The sequence below is a fragment of the Parus major genome, chromosome 4 (genome assembly GCF_001522545.3).
Source record: "Parus major isolate Abel chromosome 4, Parus_major1.1, whole genome shotgun sequence".
In the NCBI taxonomy this organism is placed as follows: Eukaryota; Metazoa; Chordata; class Aves; order Passeriformes; family Paridae; genus Parus; species Parus major.
The window spans coordinates 10,320,068-10,342,429 of record NC_031771.1 but is presented as its reverse complement, the minus strand read 5'-3'; the positions used below and the strand labels follow the sequence as shown (position 1 = coordinate 10,342,429).

Below are 22,362 nucleotides of genomic sequence, written 5' to 3'. Positions count from 1 at the left end.
TAAGTATGCAACTGGGGGACATCAGTGAAACATTCTTTACACACATTTTTAGCACTTCAACACCTACTTCTCATTTCTGGTTCAAAACTCAGTGAGCTGGGTTTGTGCACTCGGTACTGTTTCAACAGCTTTTTGTCCCAGGCTCCGCAATTCAAAGGATTTCCCAAGCGTAAAAATTCCCTAAGAGAGAAAATAAAAAATTTTGGAAGTAATTTTCTCTATTTGTTTGCTTATGGTGGCATCAAATCTAATAGCAATTTTAAAAAAGAGACTAATTGCTTGTAATAAACATAACTTTTAACTAAGAAAATAAACCAATGCATAATTATGATCCATAACATATTTGATCCATTCAAAATGATTTAATTTTGCAACACGTTCTCAAAAGTTGACACTATTCTAAATAAGCAATTTTAATAAAGTAATTTATCGTAAAATATAGCAATTTTGATAATTCATTTCTCCTTATTTAAAAACCTGGCAGGAGGCCATTCAGGACATTTGATGATGCATGTTCAGCAAGCTGAACTGTTCTGGAGAGGTAGATCGTAGGCTGAAGTAAGTGACCTCAGCTTTGTTTTTCCAGTGTGTCCAGTGTTGTTTGACCAGTGTGTTTGGTTGGGGGAATAATTTCACAGCTGTCAATACCCTATATATCTCTAGATAACTAGAGTATCTCTCCATAGAGCTACCCAGGCTATCAGTGTCTATGCCTAGGGAAGTTGAAGTCCCTGTAATGTGACTACCAGCAAGACAGCTCCTTGAAGAATCCCTTCTAACACAGTTACGTGCCAGTGAAGGGAACTGAGCAGCTGTCCTGACTGCAGGTCAGCCAGCCAGTGATCCACAGGAGATAATACAATTACATTCCCTCTTACAGCTGAGATCACAGAATCCCAGGACAGTTTGGGTTTGAAGGGACCTTTAAAGGTCATTTGGTCTAAGCTCTCTGCTGTGGGCTGGTACAGTTTTCACTTACACTAGGTGGTTCAAAGCCCTGTCTAACCTGACCTTTCCTGAGCAGTTCCAGTGATGTGGCATCCACAGCTGCTCTGGACAACCTCTTCCAGTGTCTCACCTCCTTCACTGTAAAAAATGTCTTCTTCATGTCTAATTTAAATCCAGCCTCTTGCAGTTTAAAACCCGTGGCATTGGCCCTGTCACTACAGGCCCTGATAAAAAGTCTCTCTCTGTCAAGAGACAACCTATTTGATGAAAAATAAAATGGGATCTTGTGTTATCACTACCACATCAGGTCACTAAGGCTCTCTACCATGGCCAGCCATTTAGAGTGAGCTAGGGACAGTGCAGGTTGCAGGCCTCAGTCCAACTGAACTTCAGGGCTATCCTTCTGACCTCAACACCATGGGCTGCAGAGCCTGGGAGGCCAGCCTTTCAAACATCCTTTGGAGCGGTGGATGCAAGGAGTGGTCCTCATCTGCCAGAGCAGCGCTGCATCTTTGCAGAAGTCGTGCGTGGAGCCCAGCTTCACACATGACTTGCTGGTTTCTCTCTGTGTGCACCAGAGATTGCAGGATGTTGGCCACTGCCAGCTGGAGATCCAGTGCATGCTGAAAAAGAACAGCACAGGGCTTGAGAAAGTGCAAACTGAGGAGGGAAATGGAACAAAGGCTTTATACATAATAATAGAAAAACTACCATTACCAATAATTATCTATATTTAAATATATGTGCATGCATTTGTGTGTTTTTGGGGGATGTGTATGCATATGTCTGTGTGAAGAAACACTGTACAAAAAGGGTAACTAGTTAGGCAAAGGATTACCAGAACTGGTAACTATGGTCAAAAAAAATAATTCAGGTAAGAATCGTTAAACTAAGCTCTACTTTTCACCAGCAATGACAGCCAGCTTAAAGAGAAACAGGAACTCATATTTTTATGACTATTAAACTATTCCTAGTAAGTTAACTTAGAAACATAATCATTTAGGTTGGAAAAGACCTTTAAGATCACTGAGTTGAACTCTTGATCCAGCATGGCCTAGCCCACCACTAAACCATGTCCCCAGGTGCCATATCTACATGTCTTTTAAGGACTTCCAGGCCTGGTGACTCAAATAGTGCCCTGGGCAGCCCATTCAAGCACTTAACAACCATTTTGGTGAAACCTAAACTTCCCCTGGCACAACTTGATGCCATTTCCTCTCACCCTATCACTTGTTTTACTTGGTGAGAGTTTTAGACAGAGATAAGGAACCTCCCTGAGCCTCCTTTTCTCCAGGCTAAACACCCCCAGCTCCCTCAGTTGCTCCTCACAGGACCTGTGCTCCAGACCCTTCCTCAGCTCCTCTGCCTTTCTCTCCAGTACCTCAATGTCTTTTTTGTAATGAGGAGCCCAGAACTGGACACAGGATTTGGGGTGCAGTCTTAGCAGTGCTGAGTACAGGGGGATGACCACTGCCCTGGTTCTGCTGACCACACTATTGCTGATCCAGGCCAGGAAGCCATTGGCCTTCTTGGCCACTTTGGCACAGCTGGCTCATACTGTAGACCAGCACTCCCAGGTCTTTTCCAGCCACTCTTTCCCCAGCCTGCAGCACTGCCTGGGGATATTGTGACCCAAGAGCAGGGCTCAGCACTTGGCTTTGTTGAACCTCAGCCCATAAATCCAGCCTGCCCAGATCCCTCCTGCACTCCAGAAGATCAACACTGGCTGAACTTGGTGCCATCCATGAACTGAATTGAGGGTGTATTTGATTCCCTCATCCAGATCAATATAGATACTAAACAGAACTGGCCCAGTTCTGAGCCCTGTGGAATACCACTGGTGACCATCTACCAGATGGGTGTAAATCCATTTACCACCACTCTGGGCCCAGCCATTTTTTAACCTAGCAAAGAGTCCACCAACTCAAGCCATGAGCAGCCAGTTTCTCCAGAAGAATGCAGTGGGAAACAGTGTCAAAAGCTTTACTAATGTCCAGGTAAACAATATCCACAGCCTTTCCCTCATCAACCAAGAAAGTCACCTTGTCACAGGAGACCAGGTTAGTTAGGCAGGACCTGCCTTTCATAAAGCCATGCTGCCTGGGCCTGATTTCACAACTGTTCTGTAGGTGCTGCAGCATGGGATGTGTAATGATTTGCTCCATAGCCTTCCCCAGCACTGGGGTCAGACTGATGGGCCTGTGACTCCCCTGATCTTCCTGGCCATTCTTGTAGATGGGCACCACATTGAATAATTTCCAACCAGCTGTCATCTTCCTGATTACCCAGGACTGCTGGTAAATAATGGAAAGTAGCTCAGTGAGCACTTCCACCAGCTCCATCAACACCCTTGGGCAGATCCCATCAGCCACATAGATTTGTGAGTGTTTAACTAGTGTATCAGGTTGCTAACTCCTTCCCCTTGGATTACATGGACTTCATTCTGCTTCCTAACACCACCATAACCTCTACGAAACTGAAGACATATGCAATGTAATTGCCAAATTTATGTTGTGAAGACGAAGTTACCACACCCATCACCCAGTAGAGACAAAGAAAGAGGAATCTAGTAATTCTTGCAAACTTTCAGAACTTTTCTCTTTTTAAATAAGAAATATTCTTCAGGGAAGACATCTCAAACAACAAACACATAAGCAACCTCCAAAAATGTCCAACAAATCCTTCATATACAAAGGACCAGCAGATATTTTGGGTTGGGAATTGTACAAAGCAGTTAGTACAACTTTGGAACTAGAACATATTCCAGCTACTTTAAACAGGGTATAGCCCAAACGATGATGTTCAGTCCTGTGTCCTCCTTATACTATGCACTAATACCTGATACATCAGGGAAAACATGAATTAATGACAGTGCTTGGAAACTTACATGATGGCCACTTCAGACCTTTCTTTAAACTTACATTACTACCAAGAGTTTGAAAGAGAGAAATAAAAGAAAGCCTATGAAATAAAGCAATTCCTGTCAGACTTCTGTGCCACCAGTTATTCAACTCAGCCTGTGAAATTTATTAGTTTTTCAGCACAAAATGAGAGGACATCATCAGCTTTCCTGTTTCTCACAGCCATCCTTTTCCCCAGCCATTCTCAAAGCTTCAGACCGCACTTTGTTTTTTCCCCTACCTCTGGGTGTGTAGCTGATCCAACAGAGGCCAGAAGATCCAGCATTGCAAGCATAGCACCAGGGTGAATAATGACTGCATCAGAGCTTTGCATGGATGTGGGTCCTGTTTGGAGTTTCACATCAGCTATGTTTTTCTGAGGGCAAACAGGAGGTGTTGAAACAGAATGATATGCGTGCCTGCAGGACAGAAAACATCCCATGATTACAACACCCAGCTATTATGAGCTTTGCATTTTTCAAACAGCTGTAAAATTGTACTGGCCTATAGATGTTACTTCCTTTTTCTTTCTCTTCCCTCAACTAGACAGAACAAGCGTTCCTCTTCTCAAACCTGCTGGGCATGTTTCTCTAAAGCCGGAAAAGGTTTCAGTTTCTCAAATATTCTTGATCTTGCAAGTGTCTTCCCCAGGTTCCCCAGGTGCTACACAGTTTCAAAACTTAGAGCTCTTTTTTATTGCCTCCCTCTTTATATTCTAGTTGCAGCAGCAGCACACAACTGCAGTGTGCAACCTACCACTGCTCCTATTCTCTGGATATGCGTCTCCCCATTTGATTTTCCTTAGCAACTGATTATGAAATGTGCTATCACAAAACTCTCAGCAATCTCTAATCAGCCTAGGGGAATAGAAGGGTGGTCTCTGTGTTTACTCATGCCAGCAATCTCTATGTTCTCAGTCCTTCCATAACTACAACGGCAATTTGGTTTTATATTAATATGCTTTAGTCTGATCCAGGAAAAAGAGGATTTGACATGCTGACTTAGAACCAACCACTTGTCCTGAGAAAGGCAGACATGTTCTTCATTTAAACTCTTGGGGATATCAGCTTGATGCCAGTCTTCTTTCAGCAAGGGTTTCAACACACAAACAGCATGAGCAGCTTACTGAACATATGCTTCCAAGATGATGCTTTAGAAGCAAAAGTGAGATCGAAAGACTCATGCTCACCACAAAAAAAAAAACAAACAAAACAAAACACACAAGAAACCTCCACAAGAAAAAAGCCCATAAACCCAAAAAAACCCCAACCCAAATCACCCGTAGCTCATGGTATTTATCATATACGCTTATTTATAAGAAGAAATAGAACAAACTCTGTGTAAGAATTTTGTTTTGATCACATATTGTCTTTTGTTTTACAGCTGAATACGGCAAAAGGAAAAGGGTTCCTTCTTATCAAATCAGTTGATAAAAATCAGGTATTTCCTCTCTTCTGTTCTCAGTGACAGAAATTTACTCAAACCCTGAACCTAACACAAGTTAAGACTTAGCAACTTGCTGTGCCTCACCCTTTAGACACTTCCAACAAGGCAATCTCATTCTCCTGGAAAAAACTGGACATAGATGAGAGATGAGGAAGGCTGCAAACACAATTCTGCCCTAAACACAGCCACCAAGCCCAATCCCCAAGCAAGAAACACAACTGTGGGGGAAGGCTGAAACATCAGATTATTCAGCCTAAGACAGGACAACAGGAACCACAGCAATCTTCTTGTGCTGGCTGGAAAATGGGTTCAATAAATAATGTCCCAATAAAAAGGCCCCACTGAAAAGCTTTGTGGCAGATCAGCAAAAACTTGGCACCTGAACAACCCAAGAGTACCGTTCTAAAGAGAGTTTTTAAGAAAATTTAGATTACTGATGCTTCATTCAGCTCATTCAGCTAATGCTTACAGGAAACAGAAAATAATATGGCAATTATACTGAAACCAACCACTAAGAAAAAGATCTTCCTGAATTAATTTTACTAGTCTTTTTTACAAACACTGAAGCCATTAATTTTCCAAACTTCTCTGTCAGCCCCACCGCCTATGGAAACATGTAGCAGGTAAGGAAAGCTTCCTTGTTTCTTCCAAAAATAAATGGAATTAAGAACAGTGTACCAACTGGTAATACTGAGAGATGTTATCTCAAGCCTCTGTCCTCTGCCCTGACTTACTGCAGAGATTGGAATACTGGTAATTGTTTCTTATGCATCCTAAAAGCACAGCTCTTCATCTAAAGGAGAAAGCTGCAGCCTCTTTCCAATGTCACCTTGAGCATCTCACTGCAAGTTTTACAGGATGCTATTAAAAAAACTAAATATCCATTTATGTTTAAGAATTCTCTTCAGTCTAGTGAAATTCCATTCCTTAAGACATTCTGCCCACTTTTAAGTACAAATTTTAAGCACACTGGTATGCACTTCACCTTGTAAGGTAAATTGTGAGGTTATAAAATGATAGTACATGAAGAGCATAACAAAAACATTGCTCAGTGTGAATCACAAACACAAATATGATCCTGATCTCAAACCACTTGGACTGAAACATTCCATACAACTGAAAAGGCAATACAGGCAATAGGCCTCCTGTTGGAAGTCTAAGGAAAAATTATCATCCTAAAGCATATATTATTGAAAGTTTTTCACAAATTTTAAAATACCTTCTATTTTTAGTTTTTCCATATAAGGAGTACTTGTATCAATTCAACAGGGAAAAAAACCACAGTTTGTAAAGATATCTATATTCAGAAAAAAGAAAACAGATCTTATAAAGTCCTCCCAAAATATTAATTAAATGCTATAGTTCAATGGGTCAGGGTAGAACTTGCAATAAATTAGTTTAGCCATGTTTCTACATTCTTATATGACCCCTTTAAGGAAGAAGAAAAGAAGTGGATAATGGAAAAAGGCAGTGTATAAATAATGACATGTATCTGTACGTGTAATCTGTCTAATTAAATAAAAAAAATAAATTGAAGAAAAATTAGTTAATTAATATAACTTTAGTTCTATAATTAGCTACATTTTGATCTGGAAAGAAATAAGTTAGATTTACTGTAGTTAAACCCTCTGCATATCATTCCCCAAGAGTGATCACCATCCAAACTCTTTTAAAACAATGGCTAAGAATACTGCAAAGCCAAAGCTACATTCTATTCTCTACTTTAACCTGTCAGGACCAAAATATTTTAAAAAAAAAGGAAAGAAAAAAGGAGAGAATGCCAAAATTTACAACTATCAAAGAGTTGAAAAAGTTGTAGTTCTTGATTCAAATTACAAAGGTGTGGAAGAACAATGCATTCCAGGTAACAGGGAGGACAGCCATGTACTGCCATTCCAACATGTGCTGCAGGAATCCCACCTATTCTGCTTCCATAAAGGAGAACACTTGGAGGGCAGCACTCCACATGGAAACACAGCTTTGAGAAGTGACAGACATGTCTGAGAGAGAATATTAGCGTCTAAGTGCATCCAAAACTGTTCTAGACTGTGTGAGAAACCAGAACTGTGCTATTTTTGTTTATAAGAATTATTTGTGTGCACAGTGTCTGCTTGCTCTTCTAGCCAAACAACAGAGCTCTCCCTCAGGCGTCTGTCTTACAAGTCAAAAGGCAGAAAAACCAGGCCGCAACAATAAGGGAGATCCCAGGGATGCAAAGCAAAGGAGACAGAAAACAATACGAGAAGAGCAAACACTTCTCTGGGAAGAGTCAACTTCGACAGAATCTGACCATATCTGACATTTAGGAGGAGAAAAAATAATATTGCACTACAAACCCCAAGCTGCTTATTTTTGAAAGCAGGAAGATCACAGCTACTGGCACTGAATTCACTAGGAATGACAAACATGATGCTGTGAGAAAGCAGACAGCTGTTCAAACAGACTTTTTGGAAAGCCTGGTTCTATTTTTTTACTTAAAACATGCTTTTCAGAAAAGATCTGAAAGTCACCCAGGCAAAATAATTATTTTCTGTCCACTTTTACTTTGAGTCTTACACGATTTGTTACAACCCAAAGGCCTTTTTTGTTTGAGAAAATTCATTCCAAAGGCACTTAACCCCAGCAAGTACCTACATTATTGTACTGGAGCTTACCTGAATTGCTGAAAGCACCCCACAGGGATAATGACTTTTTAAACAACCCAACCTTTACCTCGGGTTTTCAAGCAACTGCTTGCATTTCAGTACTACAAAAAAACCCGAGGGAAGCCTAACATATCTATTCATATATAACTATATTTATAGTTTAATTTCCAGGCTGCGTCAGCCACCCATCTGGCACTCTTGTTCATCACACCCTGGAATCAGCTCCTGTTTGGCAAGCACTGCTTGTGTTCTGCTGCAAGCCTTTGCATATCTGTGTGCTTGAATAATTCAGTGAACCTGAGCAGCCCTGCCAGCTACACCTGGGAGAACAGCAAACTGTAGCAAAGGGATGGGCAATCTGCAACACTAGAGGTTAATGCAGGGCTGAAGCTGTAAAGAGCCTCCATGGGAAACACTCTTTTCTTACATGTTTCTTCAGAGTAAATGACAGAGAAAAGACTTCTGCAGCTAAGGTTTTTCTCTGTAAACTATAACATTTGTTCTTAAATGCCTCAGTGTCAGAAAAGAAAGAAAATTATAGTCTAAGAGATTCTTGGTTATTGTGAGGCTGCCTTTTTCCAAGCCACTCTTCGTAGAATACCCAGGTATGACTTGGGCAACATCACTAAGTAAAGAAAAAAGGTTCTCTTTACTAACCTGCTTTAGTATAAGCATTCCTTTCATATCAGTTTCCAAAAGCATCTTCAGTTGTTTTCCTTTGCACAATATTTTACATTCCAACCATAAAGCTTGATGGCATATCTTAAGCAGTATACCATTCAAAAATGATGGTATTTTCTACACATGGCACCTGCATTTCAGATAAGCCTGTGTCTTTTAAACGCCTTTTTAGCTTTCAAATGCAAATCTCTGTCTAACCTACATCTGCAGATAGTGAAGGGCTGCTCCCTTCCATGGGGACTCCAGGAAAAAATTTTTTGGCATTTGCACAAGCCTGTAAGTAACACTGTTCAGACAGTAACCTTTATTTAAAAAAAAAAAAAAAAATTGGGGAAAAAAAAAAGAAAAAAAAATTAAAATCTACCAGACACATTAAGACGCATAAGAAAAGACTGTAGCTTGGGACTGAAAGTGGGTACTTGGATTTCTGAATTAAGCCATTTGTGCTTTCTTTCCAAACATCTTAATTCAGCATGTCTCTGCATCATTTTGGTAGTCAAGTACTGACAGTTTCATTCTTTCCTTTTTATTCTCTGCAATTACTAACAAATGAGCACCTTCACAAGCCATTCACCTTCCACCAAAAGTAAGCTTCCTTGAAAAATTAGTCAGGAAAAAAGAAATCCTTCTGTATTCATTGATCTACTAGCATAGTCTGAATGTCTTTAAAATGCTCCTGAGAGTGTAATATACATCTCCCCTAGATAATTTCTTTTACTAGGCTTTATTTGGTTTTGAAATACAAGCCTAACTTTAAGTGCTATTGGAATCTAGAGATGTCTCTAATCTCACCACCGCCTAGGGTTCACTATGAAACATGCCTTTACATTTTTTTATCCAGTAAATACACAAGTGAAAATGCACTCCTCAGAACAGTAACTTAAGAGCAACATCCCTCCCCCAAAAACTAAGAAACACAACAGTGAGAGAGAAAAATCAGCAAAAAGATCAGCTTCTCTTTGAAGGGTCGGTACCTTTTCCTGGACAAAGCTGGCGTACCCCAAGGAGAGGGGAGAGAAGTCTCATTTGTCAGGCAAGGAGGGATCTGTTCTGCACGACTACAGACAAAACAGACAGGGGTAGTACAGAGAGGTTAGAGAAGAAACCAGAGGCCATAAGCTTGTTAGTTTTACAAAAGCACCAATAAAATCATTACTTGGATCCATCCTTCAGAAACAACATGGATGACAAAGGACAAACTGAATGACAGCCTCAGGTGAACACACAGACATGCAAAAAGTACACAGGTCTTGTGGCCTGTGGCGTGACTGCACTGCTTATTCATTGCTCTGGTGAGATTTACCGATACCAACAAAGCAGAAAAATGTTGAACAGCACAATGTCAGAGGAGAAAGTAAAGCTTCAGTAAAATAGGTATAACCAGCAGGGTAAGAAATAAAGTCAATGTAAATTCAATAATGAAAGATGAATAGAAAATCTAAAGAAGGAAAAATCACTGAAAATAACAGCCAAAAAACCAAACCAGCTTGGTGATGTATCTTCTGCAACATCACCATGGGATTTACTTACCCCATTGTTTCCTCATTCTCTACTGTTAGCCCATGTCAACTTCTACAGTAGGAGTAACACATTCTCAATACAAACTGTCCTCCTGCTACCTGAATGCTTTAATAATGCTTTAAATGAGATCAAATAAACTGATTTCTGAAGCTGGCTTTTAGGTGAGTGTGTGAGAGTGTGAAGGTGTGTTTGTGTGTGTGTTAGGGTGGGGATTTTGTTGGTTTGCTAGTTTTTTAAATTTTCTTTAAAGAAGAGAAAAGCATTAAGATCTGCTGCTTTGGGGGCAAGATGGCAAATCTTATTAGAACAGGGTCACATGCAATCAAAGGCTGGGATATAAATAGCTTCAAGGTCCCAGATATGAAGCTTAGGTCTCTGTTTTATGTTTTGTCCCTTAAATTGTGGGCTGTTTTATGACAAGTCAATCTTGAATACATACTTCACAAAGTTTTTTTGTCATTTTGAACCAACTTTAAGACACATTTCTGTTCATTTTGAGTCTCATTATAATTTAAATTCTAGTTGCTTAACTCTGGGACTGTTTCCTAGTTAAATTAAAAAAAACCAACAATTTAGATACTACCTAGAACTTTAAAGAACAAGCAAATCCATGTAAAACAAGATGTCAGTCTTATGTGCTAGCATGGAGAAAAAGTGGCATGGGGAAGGCCTTATCAGTTTCTAAAACTACTTGAGAGATGGTCATAGCAGTAGAACATCCATCTCCTCTCCCAAATAACTAGCCAAAAAAGCAAGAGGAAATGGCCTCAAGTTGAACCAGAGGAAGTTTAGATTTGATATTTGGAAAAAAATTTTCACCAGAAGGGTTATCAAGCATTGGAACAGGCTGCCCTCAGATGTAGCTGAGTCATCATCCCTGGGGGTCTTTAAAAGATGTATAGATGTGGCACTCAAGGACATGGTTTAGTGATTGACTTGGTAGTGCCAAAGTTACAGTTAGACCTGGTCTTAAGAGTATCTTCCAACTGAAATGATCATATGTTTCTAAATTAATCTTGGTATTATTTAATCATTTACTTTAAAGCTCCGTATCAAATGAAACATGAAGTTAAGATATGACATTCAACAAGCAAATTTTCATTTCACTTAATAATTAAGCATAAAAATCTAATAATTCTAATGATGATAATGCAGCTTGTCAGCCAATCAACACATCAAATATAACCATGAACTGATATCTCTGTCTTAACTGCTGCCACAATAAAACATCCAACATCAGAGACAATGCTGCACACCCTGGAGAACACCAGCAAGCTAAGTCATTATTTAGTCAGATGCTGATACCGTATCCTCCTCTCAGTGGAGTGAAGGAAGAAAGAAGTAGATTAAAATGGAAAAACAAAAGCTTGCAATGAAGATATCTGAAGAGAACTATTTTGAGGAACACTGGTGTAGGACAGGAAGAGAAGATGAAAGAAAACAAAAGAAAAAAAAGAGAAGTTCATACCTGTCAAAAGAATCTGTTGCTACCTTGTAGAGGTAAATAAAAAGCTTGCTGCAGTGTCTTAGAGTAGGTGATACAGAATCCAGGGATATTAGGTCATCATCCAAAAGTCTTTGAAACAATTGTGTATTTGAAGGGAAGACATTCAAAGGACTTATTTTCCTCAAGTCTGAGAAGCAGCCAAGTAATCGAACAGCATCTGCCAGTTTTTCATACTGGATCTCTGTCTTGAAGAAGTGAGAGTTGGCTGGCTCGTAGCGCATTGCTGCAGTCAATGTGCAGAACACAGTGTGAAGCAGTTCAAACACTTGGTTCTGGTTTACTTTTTCCCAGCCATTCTTCGGTGGAGAGCACAAAGATCTTTCCATGGCAACGAGTAAAGATGTGACATACACAAATCCACCGACTTTCCTAAAAACAGTTCTTGTGCGGTGACTCTCTCTCAGCACCAAGAGCAGGGCCTGTGGACAAAACAAACAATCAAAACAGGGAAACAACAGCAACAACAAGCAGCAGCATTACAAACAGCTTGGAAAAAGGTCGAACATTTTTGTCCACAAAACATTGTTGTGCTAGCAAAATCCTCGTGTTATTTGTCAGAATTTGGTAATGCCTGAAGTCTCTGAAGATCAACTCTGTATTACAAAAATTCTCATACTCAAAAGTTTACAAAATAAAGAAAGAGCAGGGGGAAAAGCAGAACATTGCCCCTTATTTAGAAATAAGACATTACCTTCCAACAGAAAAGACTTGACCAAGCCCAGAATGGAACCCTAAATTGTCAGGTAATTCTCTTAATGATGAGGTAGAGAATATCTGTGTTAGAAAGGAATCCTCTCTGCCATCACATTTCATAAACAATTTCAAACAAGAGCAGGCAAATGACTTCTTGCAGCAATGAGAAATCTAAATCTTGGGGATATCGTAAAATTCCCCTAGAAATCAACAACACAGAAGCACCTGGCAGCCATGAAGCCACTCAAATATAACAACTCAGTTAGCAAATTCAGGCAGTAAAAATTAGCAAAATAAGGCCACTTGTTTTTAGCTTTCCTCTACAAATCTCTGAATCTAGACTGAGAATATATTTTAAGAGTTTCTGTTCAAAAATAAGCCATAGAGAAACAAAGGTGGATAAAACCTTACTTGCTGAACAAATAATTGCAAAGCCATGGTATAAACAGCAGAAAATACATGAACTTAGGTACTAGAGAATAATACTCATTATCTAAGAAATCAGGGGGTGGAGAAGCCCCTCCACACAGCCAAAAACAAACAAAAAGAGCACCTGTCAGGGGAAGTTTTATCCACATGTGAATATAGAATATAGAAGAAAAAAGCCTCCCTACAGAAAGCATCATTAACAATAGAAAAATGTTCTTGATAGAGAAAAATAGGCCAGGGTGAATTTTCCATGACCACAAGTTTACTTCTTCAGAAACAGGCTGCTTTTTTAAGCACTCAGAAGATGGGTAGTGAAATAGCAAGACTGTCATTCCTCTGAAGGCAGTATCTCCTTTCCTGACAAACTTGAACAAACAGTAAAAGACACATCACCACAGTGTTCTGGGCTGTCAGTTCCACAACCAAAACTGAGAACAGCACCAATGGAAGACAAGTACAACAGGTCAAGGAAAAGACAGAAATCCTGATTTTCTGTTAAATCCTCTGGAGAACTGCAATATCTTTTCTCTCTCCTTAAGTATGGTGAATAACATATGCTCAAAAATTACTGAAGACTTTAATAGATATTACACAATAAATGTTTTCATTACTAGCTTTCCTTTCTCTCTTTTGAAATATTATGATGCTGCTCATCTGCCAGAGAAATTCTACAGTTCCTTTGAACAGAGATGAACCTAGATGTCTGAGATGTCAATTAAGATTCATTTGCTTTCTACTATTTGCCTCAGCTTTTCTACCATAAAATAAATCAGTATTTTGTCAATTTAAAAAAGTAACATTAGCTCCTCTGAGAGGAAATTGTGGGTCTAGATTAGCAAACAAAACACCTAATACAACAGGAAACAGACAGGAGTTTTCTTGCTTCTTTTTCCACTCCCAGACTTAACTTTCTTGCTATTCCACTATTTTGCTTAAGCAAGCAAGTTCCTCAGCTTGTGATCATTACAATTTGTGATCTTCTACTGTGATCATTACAATATGCATTTATATTAATTATTTCAGCATTCATAGATACAAATTGGTAAAGTAAGATGCCACAGAAAATGCAAACCAGTGCTGAAAATAAATGCATGTTGCTTGCTTGCACTTTTTTTCCCATATGTATTCCCATTATTTTTAACTGAATAAGACCCCACCAGGAAAAATTATCATAACTAGAGAACGTCATTTTCTATCCACAAAAGTGATGATGCTAAAAACATACTCTCCAGTTCTGAAGCCTACCATGGATAGATGATAAAAAATACATATATTGGATCCAGGTTTTTTTATTTCAACTCCAGAGAGAATCTACATAGAGTAGCTTAACACCAACCATCCAATCCAGCTCAATCCAATGCCCTTCTCAGTGTTTTCTCTCTTGGAAGCACGCCTTAGGAGCAGGAGCGCTGAAGAAGAACCCTTCACCTACCCTTAGGATGTCGGTTTTCAGCTGCAGTTCTGTAGGTGGAGCTGAGTGCATGAGCCCCAGCAGAGTGCCCATATCGTCCTCTCCACTGGGTGACAACACCAGCTGCTGGATGATCATCAGGGCGTGCTGGCGGCACTGAGGATACTTCACAATGTTGTGCACACATCTGGCACCACCAAACTCCCTGAAAATGCCTGCTCGGAAAGAGGGCGGCAGGGTCAGTGCTTTAACAGTAAGCAAAATATAACTGGTGGCAAATAATGACAACAAAACACAAAGGTGTTTATTTTCATTTCTACAGAATGAAGGGCAGAGTTTTAGCTCTATAGATGTGTAATGATTTACTACTATTTTTTTCCCCTAACACAAATAAAAATAGAACTTCAATGTCTTCTGACAAAATTTTTCACTAAAGGCATTGTGTACAAGGATGGAGGTCAGCTCTAAGTATTTCCTCAATAATTCTGTTACTCCAACAGCAGTTACTCTTTTCATGCTAGAGGCCAAAGGGTCTCAGGATGAAATAAGTTTTACCAAACCCTCCATGTTTTGTCACGACCATATACTGTTCTGGTTTAGGGTAGTGTTTATCACAGAATAATCACAAAATGACCAGGTTGGTAGAGACCTTCAAGAACATCAAGTCCAATCCAGCCCTAACACTTCAACTAGACTATGGCACTGAGTGCCACATCCAGTCTTTTTATAAACACATCCAGGGATGGCGACTCCACCACCTCCAACACCTCATCACCCTTTCTGTAAAAAACTTTTTCCTAATATCCAACATATATTTTTCTTAGTGCAGCTCAAGATTGTGTCCTCTCATTGTCAGTTGCTGCCTGGTGAGAGACCAACCCCCACCTGACTACAGCCACCTTTCAGGAAGTTGTAGAGTGATAAGGTCACCTCTGAGTCTCCTTTTCTCCAGGCTAAATAAGCCCAGCTCCCTCAGACATTCCTCATAGGTCTTGTGTTCCAAACCCTTCAGCAGCCTTGTTGCCCTCCTCTGGACCCACTCAAGCGTCTCAACGTCCTTCCTAAACTGAGGGGCCCAGAACTGGACACAGCACTCAAGGTGCGGCCTCACCAGTGCTGAGTACAGGGGAAGAATGACCTCCCTGCTCCTGCTGGCCGCACTACTCCTGATACAGGCCAGGATGCCATTGGCCTTCTTGGCCACCAGGACACACTGCTGGCTCATGTTCAGCCTGTGGCTGTGGACCAGTAGCTCCAGGTCCCTTTCCACCTGAGCATTGTCCAGCCACACAGTCCCCAGTCTATAATGCTGCAGGGGGTTTTTGTGGACAAAATGCAGGGCTCAGCACCTGGACCTATTAAGCTTCATCCCCACTGGACTCTGCCCATGCATCCAACCCTTCCAGGTCTCTCTGCAGAGCCCTCCTCCCTTCCAATACATACTTCATCAACACATACTTCCTGCTTAGTGTCATCTGTAAATTTACTAATGAAAGACCCAATACCGTCCTCTATGTCATCAATAAAAATATTGACCAGAACTGGCCCCAGCACAGACCCCTGAGGGACACCACTGGTCACTGGCCCCCAGCTGGATGCAGCACCGTTCACCACCACTCTCTGGGCCCGGCCATCCAGCCAGCACAGAGTGCTCCTGTCCAAGCCATGGGCTGCCAGCTTCTCCAGGAGTGTGCTGGGGGAGACAGTGTCAGAGGCCTTGCTGAAGTCCAAATAGACACATCCACAGCCTTACCTGCATCCACCAGGTGGGTCACCTGGTCATAAAAGGAAACAAGGTTGGTCAAACATGACCTACCCCTCCTAAACCCATGCTGGCTGGATCTGATGCCCTGGTCATCCTGTGAGTGATGACACTCAGTATAAACTGCTCCATTGCCTTGCTGGGCACTGAGGTCAGGCTGACTGGCCTATAATTACCAGGGTCTTCCTTCCTGCCCTTTCTGTGAATGGGTATCACATTGGCCAGCTTCCAGTCATCTGGAACCTCACCAGTGAGCCAGGACTGTTGGTAAATGATGGAGAGCGGCTTCACAAGCTCATCTGCCAGCTCCCTCATCACCCTGGGATGGATCCCATCTGCTCCCATAGACACATCTAGATGTGTATAAGAGAGAACCTCACCAGTGAGCCAGGACTGTTGGTAAATGATGGAGAGCGGCTTCACAAGCTCATCTGCCAGCTCCCTCATCACCCTGGGATGGATCCCATCTGCTCCCATAGATTTATAAACATTCAAGCTGCTCAGCAGTTCTCTGGCTGCCTCCTCCTGGATAATAGGGGGGCCATTCTGCTCCCTGACACCATCTACCAACCCAGAAGAACAGTTGTCCTGAGGACAAGCCATCTTCCCACTAAAGACTGAGGCAAAGAAGGCATTGAGCACTTCTGCCTTCTCATCTGAGGTTACAAAGTTTCCTTTATCTTACATTTAGCAATTATCTAAATGCAATATGAACTGAAAATGTAACTGGGCTGTTTCTGGATAGAAGCACTGTTTGAGAAGTGGTTCAGTCTATCCACATCATTTGTAAGATTCTGCAGAAGATTTTTTGTGGCAAGACCTATCTCTGTAGAGACTAAGCTTAAGTCAAACAATGGCTTTCATGCTTACTGGCTACTGCCAGTAAGCATATAACCAAAAATTATATGAAAGTTCTGAAGACATTACAAACCCCAAAGTAGATCATATATGGCATATGTAATATGTGTTTAGTACAGTGTCAGCAGCTAGGGCATGTTACTGAAGACGAAAACTGACAGGGGAAATGGATCAATGCTACATTACTGCATCAAAAGGGATGATGTTCCATGTGACTAAAAACTCAAAGAACAGTTTAAATGACCAAGTTCAGGATTAACAAGTTGATTCCCTTTAACATATATATACAAACACTAATCCTACTATCCATTTCCTGTCTCCTGCTTTCTCTGATGTCCTTTGGATCAGAGATGGATTCAGTACAAAAGGAGAGGCCTCAGACCTTGAGACAGGTAAGTTTGTTGCACCCCTTCACAGGTAAAGCCCATCTCCTTTGTGGTCAGGTTTTCACAGAGACTGAGGTAACATTTTCTATTTATCTCACTCTCAGTGTAGGTTCCCAGTTATCTGGTGAACCTGTGTGGTTCTGGACACCCAGATTTCCTGTTGAAATGTAGTTAGCAATTATGAAATACTCTGAAAACCTTATCAGAGACACTGGTTTAAGATCAGAGAGCAAGCACTGAATGTGGTATGAATCACTGCAAGGCTGTGCCTGCTTAGGCTTCTGTGTTGACCTATAACCTCTGCTGGCCTCTGGACATATCTCAGTACAGACAGTACAGCAAAACTTTTTGAGAAATAGTTTCTCAGCTCCGCCTGTATGGTCTATCCTGCTCCTGAACTGGGAGAAGTGCTACTGATGAAATGAGGCCCTTGAACTCTCCAAGATTCCTCAGAAACATCTGTGGCATCATCCCAAAGTGCTAATGTTTTTATACTCCTTTTGTTGTTTCTCCAGTGCATATTCAGAGGTTAAATCAGTCCTGAGAAGCAGCAAGGAGGTCCTGATGGCCGATTGATGCTTCCTAGGTGAGGTCAGGGATGCCTTCTAATAGCAGTCAAAGATTTGTTATAATGCAGGTGGACACTACCATGGTTCCAAAATCACTAAGTCTTCATTAATGAAGCATAATACAAAACTGCCTGATTTAGAAAAGGACAATTTTAAAAGAGCCCTGTTTGTACCTACTGACTGGGATTAACTCTTTAAAAATGAAAAAACATCTTTAACTAAAGATACAGGCATTACATTAAGTAGACATGACACTGTGAACACTGAACCATATTTCTAATTACATGCTTAAATTTTTAAATATCCAGTGTTACAAGCACTACTATTATGGAACTCTTTATATTAATTATTACATTACTACTGTTATAGAACTGTTGAAGAGTGATGGGGTCTGGTGTTTGCCTTCAAGTAAACAATACCAAAGAAATTTAAGTTAAACACTATCTTGTTCTCCTTTATTTTATGCACTCTAGGTTATGCTGTCTCTTCGCTGGGAAAACTTGGCCAGAGAGAAAGTGTATTTCAGTGTATTTGTAAACTGGCCTGAAGACAGAAAGCCAAGACATGACTTTCTGAGCAATTTTTTTATACGTATCTTTACTCACCTGCATTTGTGTTTGATCCTTGTAGTAGTACTGTCAGGGTCTCCATAACCAATAAAGCCAAGTGCTTTTGGTCCTCAAATGAACTGTTTCTTGAATCCACTACAAAAAAATTCCAAAAGCTAAAGTCACAGAAAATATCCCTCTTTTCAGAGATGCTTCTTGATACTTTCCACCAACACTTTTATTTTCCTCGCTTCCCCAGCCATTTTCCAAAGCAAGTTGAGATTTAGTCTGCACATGCATTCCTGAGAAAGCTTAATCATGAATCATATGAAAAGTTAATTTTATAAAGACAAGAATTTGAACGGAAGTTTTAGAGCACTGAGAGCTCCACTGTGAGTGCCTGACATGGTAGCTATTGTTTCTTCAAGCCACAAAACTACACCAGCTGAAGATTAACTACATCTGCTCTTGTTCAGTCTTCAGTACTTGAAAAGAGAAATTCCACACAAAAGCCAGAAAACTGCATTCAGAGAATTACAGCAAATGTGCTGATTGCTCAACAGGCATAACAGACCAACATTGCAAGTGACATAGTACACACAGAGTAACACTCCAGGAAAAACAGTGGGGTTTTGGTTATTTTAAATTACTCCAATAAAAAATAAACCCCAACACAAGGACACATGCACCCAGATAGCATCCTGATTAGATGACAGTTTTGTCCATTTATTTACAGGAACATAATGTGTTTTTCAATGGAGTTGAGGGGAACAAAGCTTTCTAACCAACCTACATCTATCACTCAGTAATGAAGCTTCATACAATTAAACTCAAGTGAAACATCCAGCAGTTGTTGTTAAAAATTAAGTGGCACTGATGCACACAAGCTCAATTGCAGTTTGAATGAAGAATGTAAAAAAAATTGTTTGTGTGTGCATGTAGCTCCTACAGCACGTGGCAGAGGCTGCTTTGCAGGCCTAGCAGCTGTGCAGCTTATCTGGGATGCTCCAGTCTACAGATAACTGATCTTAATTTACTTTTGTTAGTGCTCAGAAAAATGTAGACCCAGCTTATAAAAGTCTCCTATTAAGAGTTCAGATATGCACTCTATAGTATTTTTTCAAAGCTTCGCTAAACACGAAGGTACAAAGTACTTTTTGTTAGGAAGAACACTGATGCTATGTATTGCTCCTTTACTTTTTTCATATTAAATAACAAATATTGAACCAGTACATCAAAAAAACATTTAAAAAGGAAAATACAAGCTCCATCTACTTTGCATTCGTACAGCATCATTCATTAAAGTAAGCCTCGAGTTTCTCTTATGAAACTGAGAGAAGGAATTTCAATGAGCTTTCAAGATGGCACAGCAGTCCTCAGCAGAATTCAGCCCCTGAGGTACGTGTTCAGACTCTTTCCTTTTTCCTAAATGCTAGACTCCATTATTTCCAGCCAAAAAAGACAAGTATTAGAAAAATGGAAAAGGACACACTACCTTGATCATTCAATGCCTGAGTGGGATCTTTCAAAAGGGCTGCATATTTATGAAGAAGATTTACCATCACCTCCAGAAGACCCACTTCCCTGAAGACATCCTTAAAGATGTAGTCATGACGGGTGAACTTCAGGAGTGTCTTCATGGCAATGATGCTACACTGAAAAGAAGTGCTGGATTTTAAAAGGATGCTCACACTGATCAGTTCTTTACAGGGTATGTAATTCAAGCTGAAGACAACCAATTCCAGCATCTCGAAGTATTTGGTCTGCACTTCTGGAAGTTTAGGAATTTTCTCTGCAAACTGAGACAATGTGTGCTGCGATTCCAAAATGAAGTAGTTGGCATTGTCCGCCATATAAATATTCGTGATGGCATCAAGGATGATTTGTGCTAGATAGTTGGTTTTTGCTCTCAAAAATGCATTCTGGAGGACAGAGAAGGCTTGAATATTCCTCACACTATGACCTAAATCAGGAAACAAAGTGGGATGGGAGGAAAAAAGGAAAGAGAAAGTTCTTAATCATCATAAACAATGAATGTAGTTTTAATAATGATCCATACATTTTAATAAGTGGGAATAAAATAACAGTGTATGATATCACTTTTAATAAAAAAGTATCACTGAAACTAACTTCAAAAAAGCCTCTGTACAACCACTTACACTGCAAATTCCACAACTTTCTTTAGGATGGCATCTTCATCGTTGACAGAGTTTATGTAAGCAGCTAAAGATGCTGATCAAAGATAATTTCTTTAAAATAGATAAGTACACTGATTTAGTGTTAAAATGTATGTGTGATACAGTTCTAAGGACAAAACAAAGCCTGCCCATCATGTACCCAGGCCATAGGAGAACTCACTATATCAACAGTGATATGTTCTGTATTCCGTAATGCAGAATGCAATCCTTGCAGATGGGAATAAAAAAGCTTTGGCAGAGTCCAAAACTATTAACAATTAAGGAATTAAAACACAGGGAAAGAATTGTAAAGCACAAAGTAGCCCACAAACATCTCACATCTTTGAAGCTCAGTCACATTTCTTCTTGTAAATACCTTCAAGTTGATTAAAATCTCATTCATTCCGCTAAAGAATGCATCATTTATGAGTGCTCCCCAAATTTTTCTATGGGCAGGTATTATTCTTTTTCTACTCAAAAGATGCCTTAAATGCAACTTTTTAAACTTCTGTAGGAACAGTACAAGACACGGTGGACAGATCCCATGATACAAAAAACAGTAAAAAAACCCAAAATGAACAATCAAGAGTGAGAACTTTGAAGACATTCTAAACAAAGCGTTTAGGATGTTTAAGAATAAAAGCTTGTTTTATTTTTTTCAAATAAAAGTATATGCAAACTCTGAACCTGATTTGAAAACCCTTTCATAAACAAAAAATTCTTATTCATTACATGTTCTCTATGGCACACTACTCCATTTTTGTAAACTAAGCTGTCCAGTTGAACAGTAAATTCAATTATTTTCATGCCTAGCCTCCCCACCTTCCATGTCAGTATTTCTCCAGAAGGCAATAGAAAACTCCCTTGTAAATGAACATGGAACAATTTCACATCTGCAAGAATATTATTTACATTATGAGTCACAATAAGTTGTTTCTGAATGGACTTCTTAACATGCTTTCTTTATTGTGAAAAATGTTCAGATGAGGGGATTTAGAGCTTATTAAATGTGACAGGAACATAGTAGTGTCAGATATAACTATTTATATCCTAGGTTAGCATCAACAGTTGTTCCAGGCAATCAAGCAGATTAATAAATTATTTTTGATTATTAGGAGGACCCCTGAAGAAACCAAATTCTAACCAGCTCTTCAGAGTTCAAAAATGAAAAGGATTTAAATGGTAGTAATTGATAAAATGAGTAAATTAAGAAAATATATTCTTCATAAAAAGACAATTTGCCAACATTATGAAAAGGAGGTAAAAGGAACAGAGATGTCCTGACAAATACCACAAAGTTAAAAAATTCTTTTGCAGATTGCAACAGACCATGGTTCTCTCATAATATTGTATCAGAAAAGCTGATAAGCCTAAAAAAAAAATTAATATTATTATCAAAACATGGAGAAATTAAACTCTGAGTGTTCACCTTCTTTCTCTATTTAGTGCAAAAGAAAAAACAATTCCTAAGAACAATGAACTCTCTCTATACCAGAGAAAGGAAGTCACGATCCATGGAACCTGGGATGTTCATTCATTAGCCTATAAATCTGTTAATGCAATCTTGTAACAAATTTTTCATGTGCAGTGGTATATCCCATAAAATGTTCAACAAACTAGCTCTACTGTCACTATTAAATTCCAAATTCCTTAGTTACATACAAGACTAACCCGAATTTCAAGTTTAGGCACAGGATATGAAACGAAAGTTTATTTTTATACAACCCTTTTTCCCCCAAGACCTCCTCAACCTTATCTCCAAATCGTAACTGACTGTGATTTCAAGTGCACCACAGATTTTATCATTCTGATCACACTGGTAATGAAATAACAGATTTCAGCTCACAAGTTACATTTGCCTGAGCTGACAAAAGCCAAAAG

General features: G+C 39.8%; 1 protein-coding gene across 8 annotated transcripts in view; it reads right to left on the bottom strand.

Moving 5' to 3' along the window:
- WDFY3 (WD repeat and FYVE domain containing 3) overlaps positions 1-22,362 on the bottom strand; it is a 156,118-nt gene that overhangs the window by 58,002 nt on the left and 75,754 nt on the right. For 6 of the 8 annotated variants that reach the window (XM_015624781.3, XM_033513386.1, XM_033513384.1 and 3 more), the window contains 8 exons: positions 19,800-20,267; positions 18,362-18,460; positions 14,203-14,396; positions 11,610-12,067; positions 9,595-9,678; positions 4,090-4,267; positions 1,357-1,571; positions 68-180 (listed from right to left, as the gene is read on the bottom strand). In XM_015624781.3, the coding sequence (XP_015480267.1) occupies positions 68-180; positions 1,357-1,571; positions 4,090-4,267; positions 9,595-9,678; positions 11,610-12,067; positions 14,203-14,396; positions 18,362-18,460; positions 19,800-20,267 (1,809 nt within the window). The remainder of the gene's footprint in view (positions 1-67; positions 181-1,356; positions 1,572-4,089; positions 4,268-9,594; positions 9,679-11,609; positions 12,068-14,202; positions 14,397-18,361; positions 18,461-19,799; positions 20,268-22,362) is intronic. The other 2 variants (XM_033513388.1, XM_033513391.1) reach the window with 1 other exon arrangement.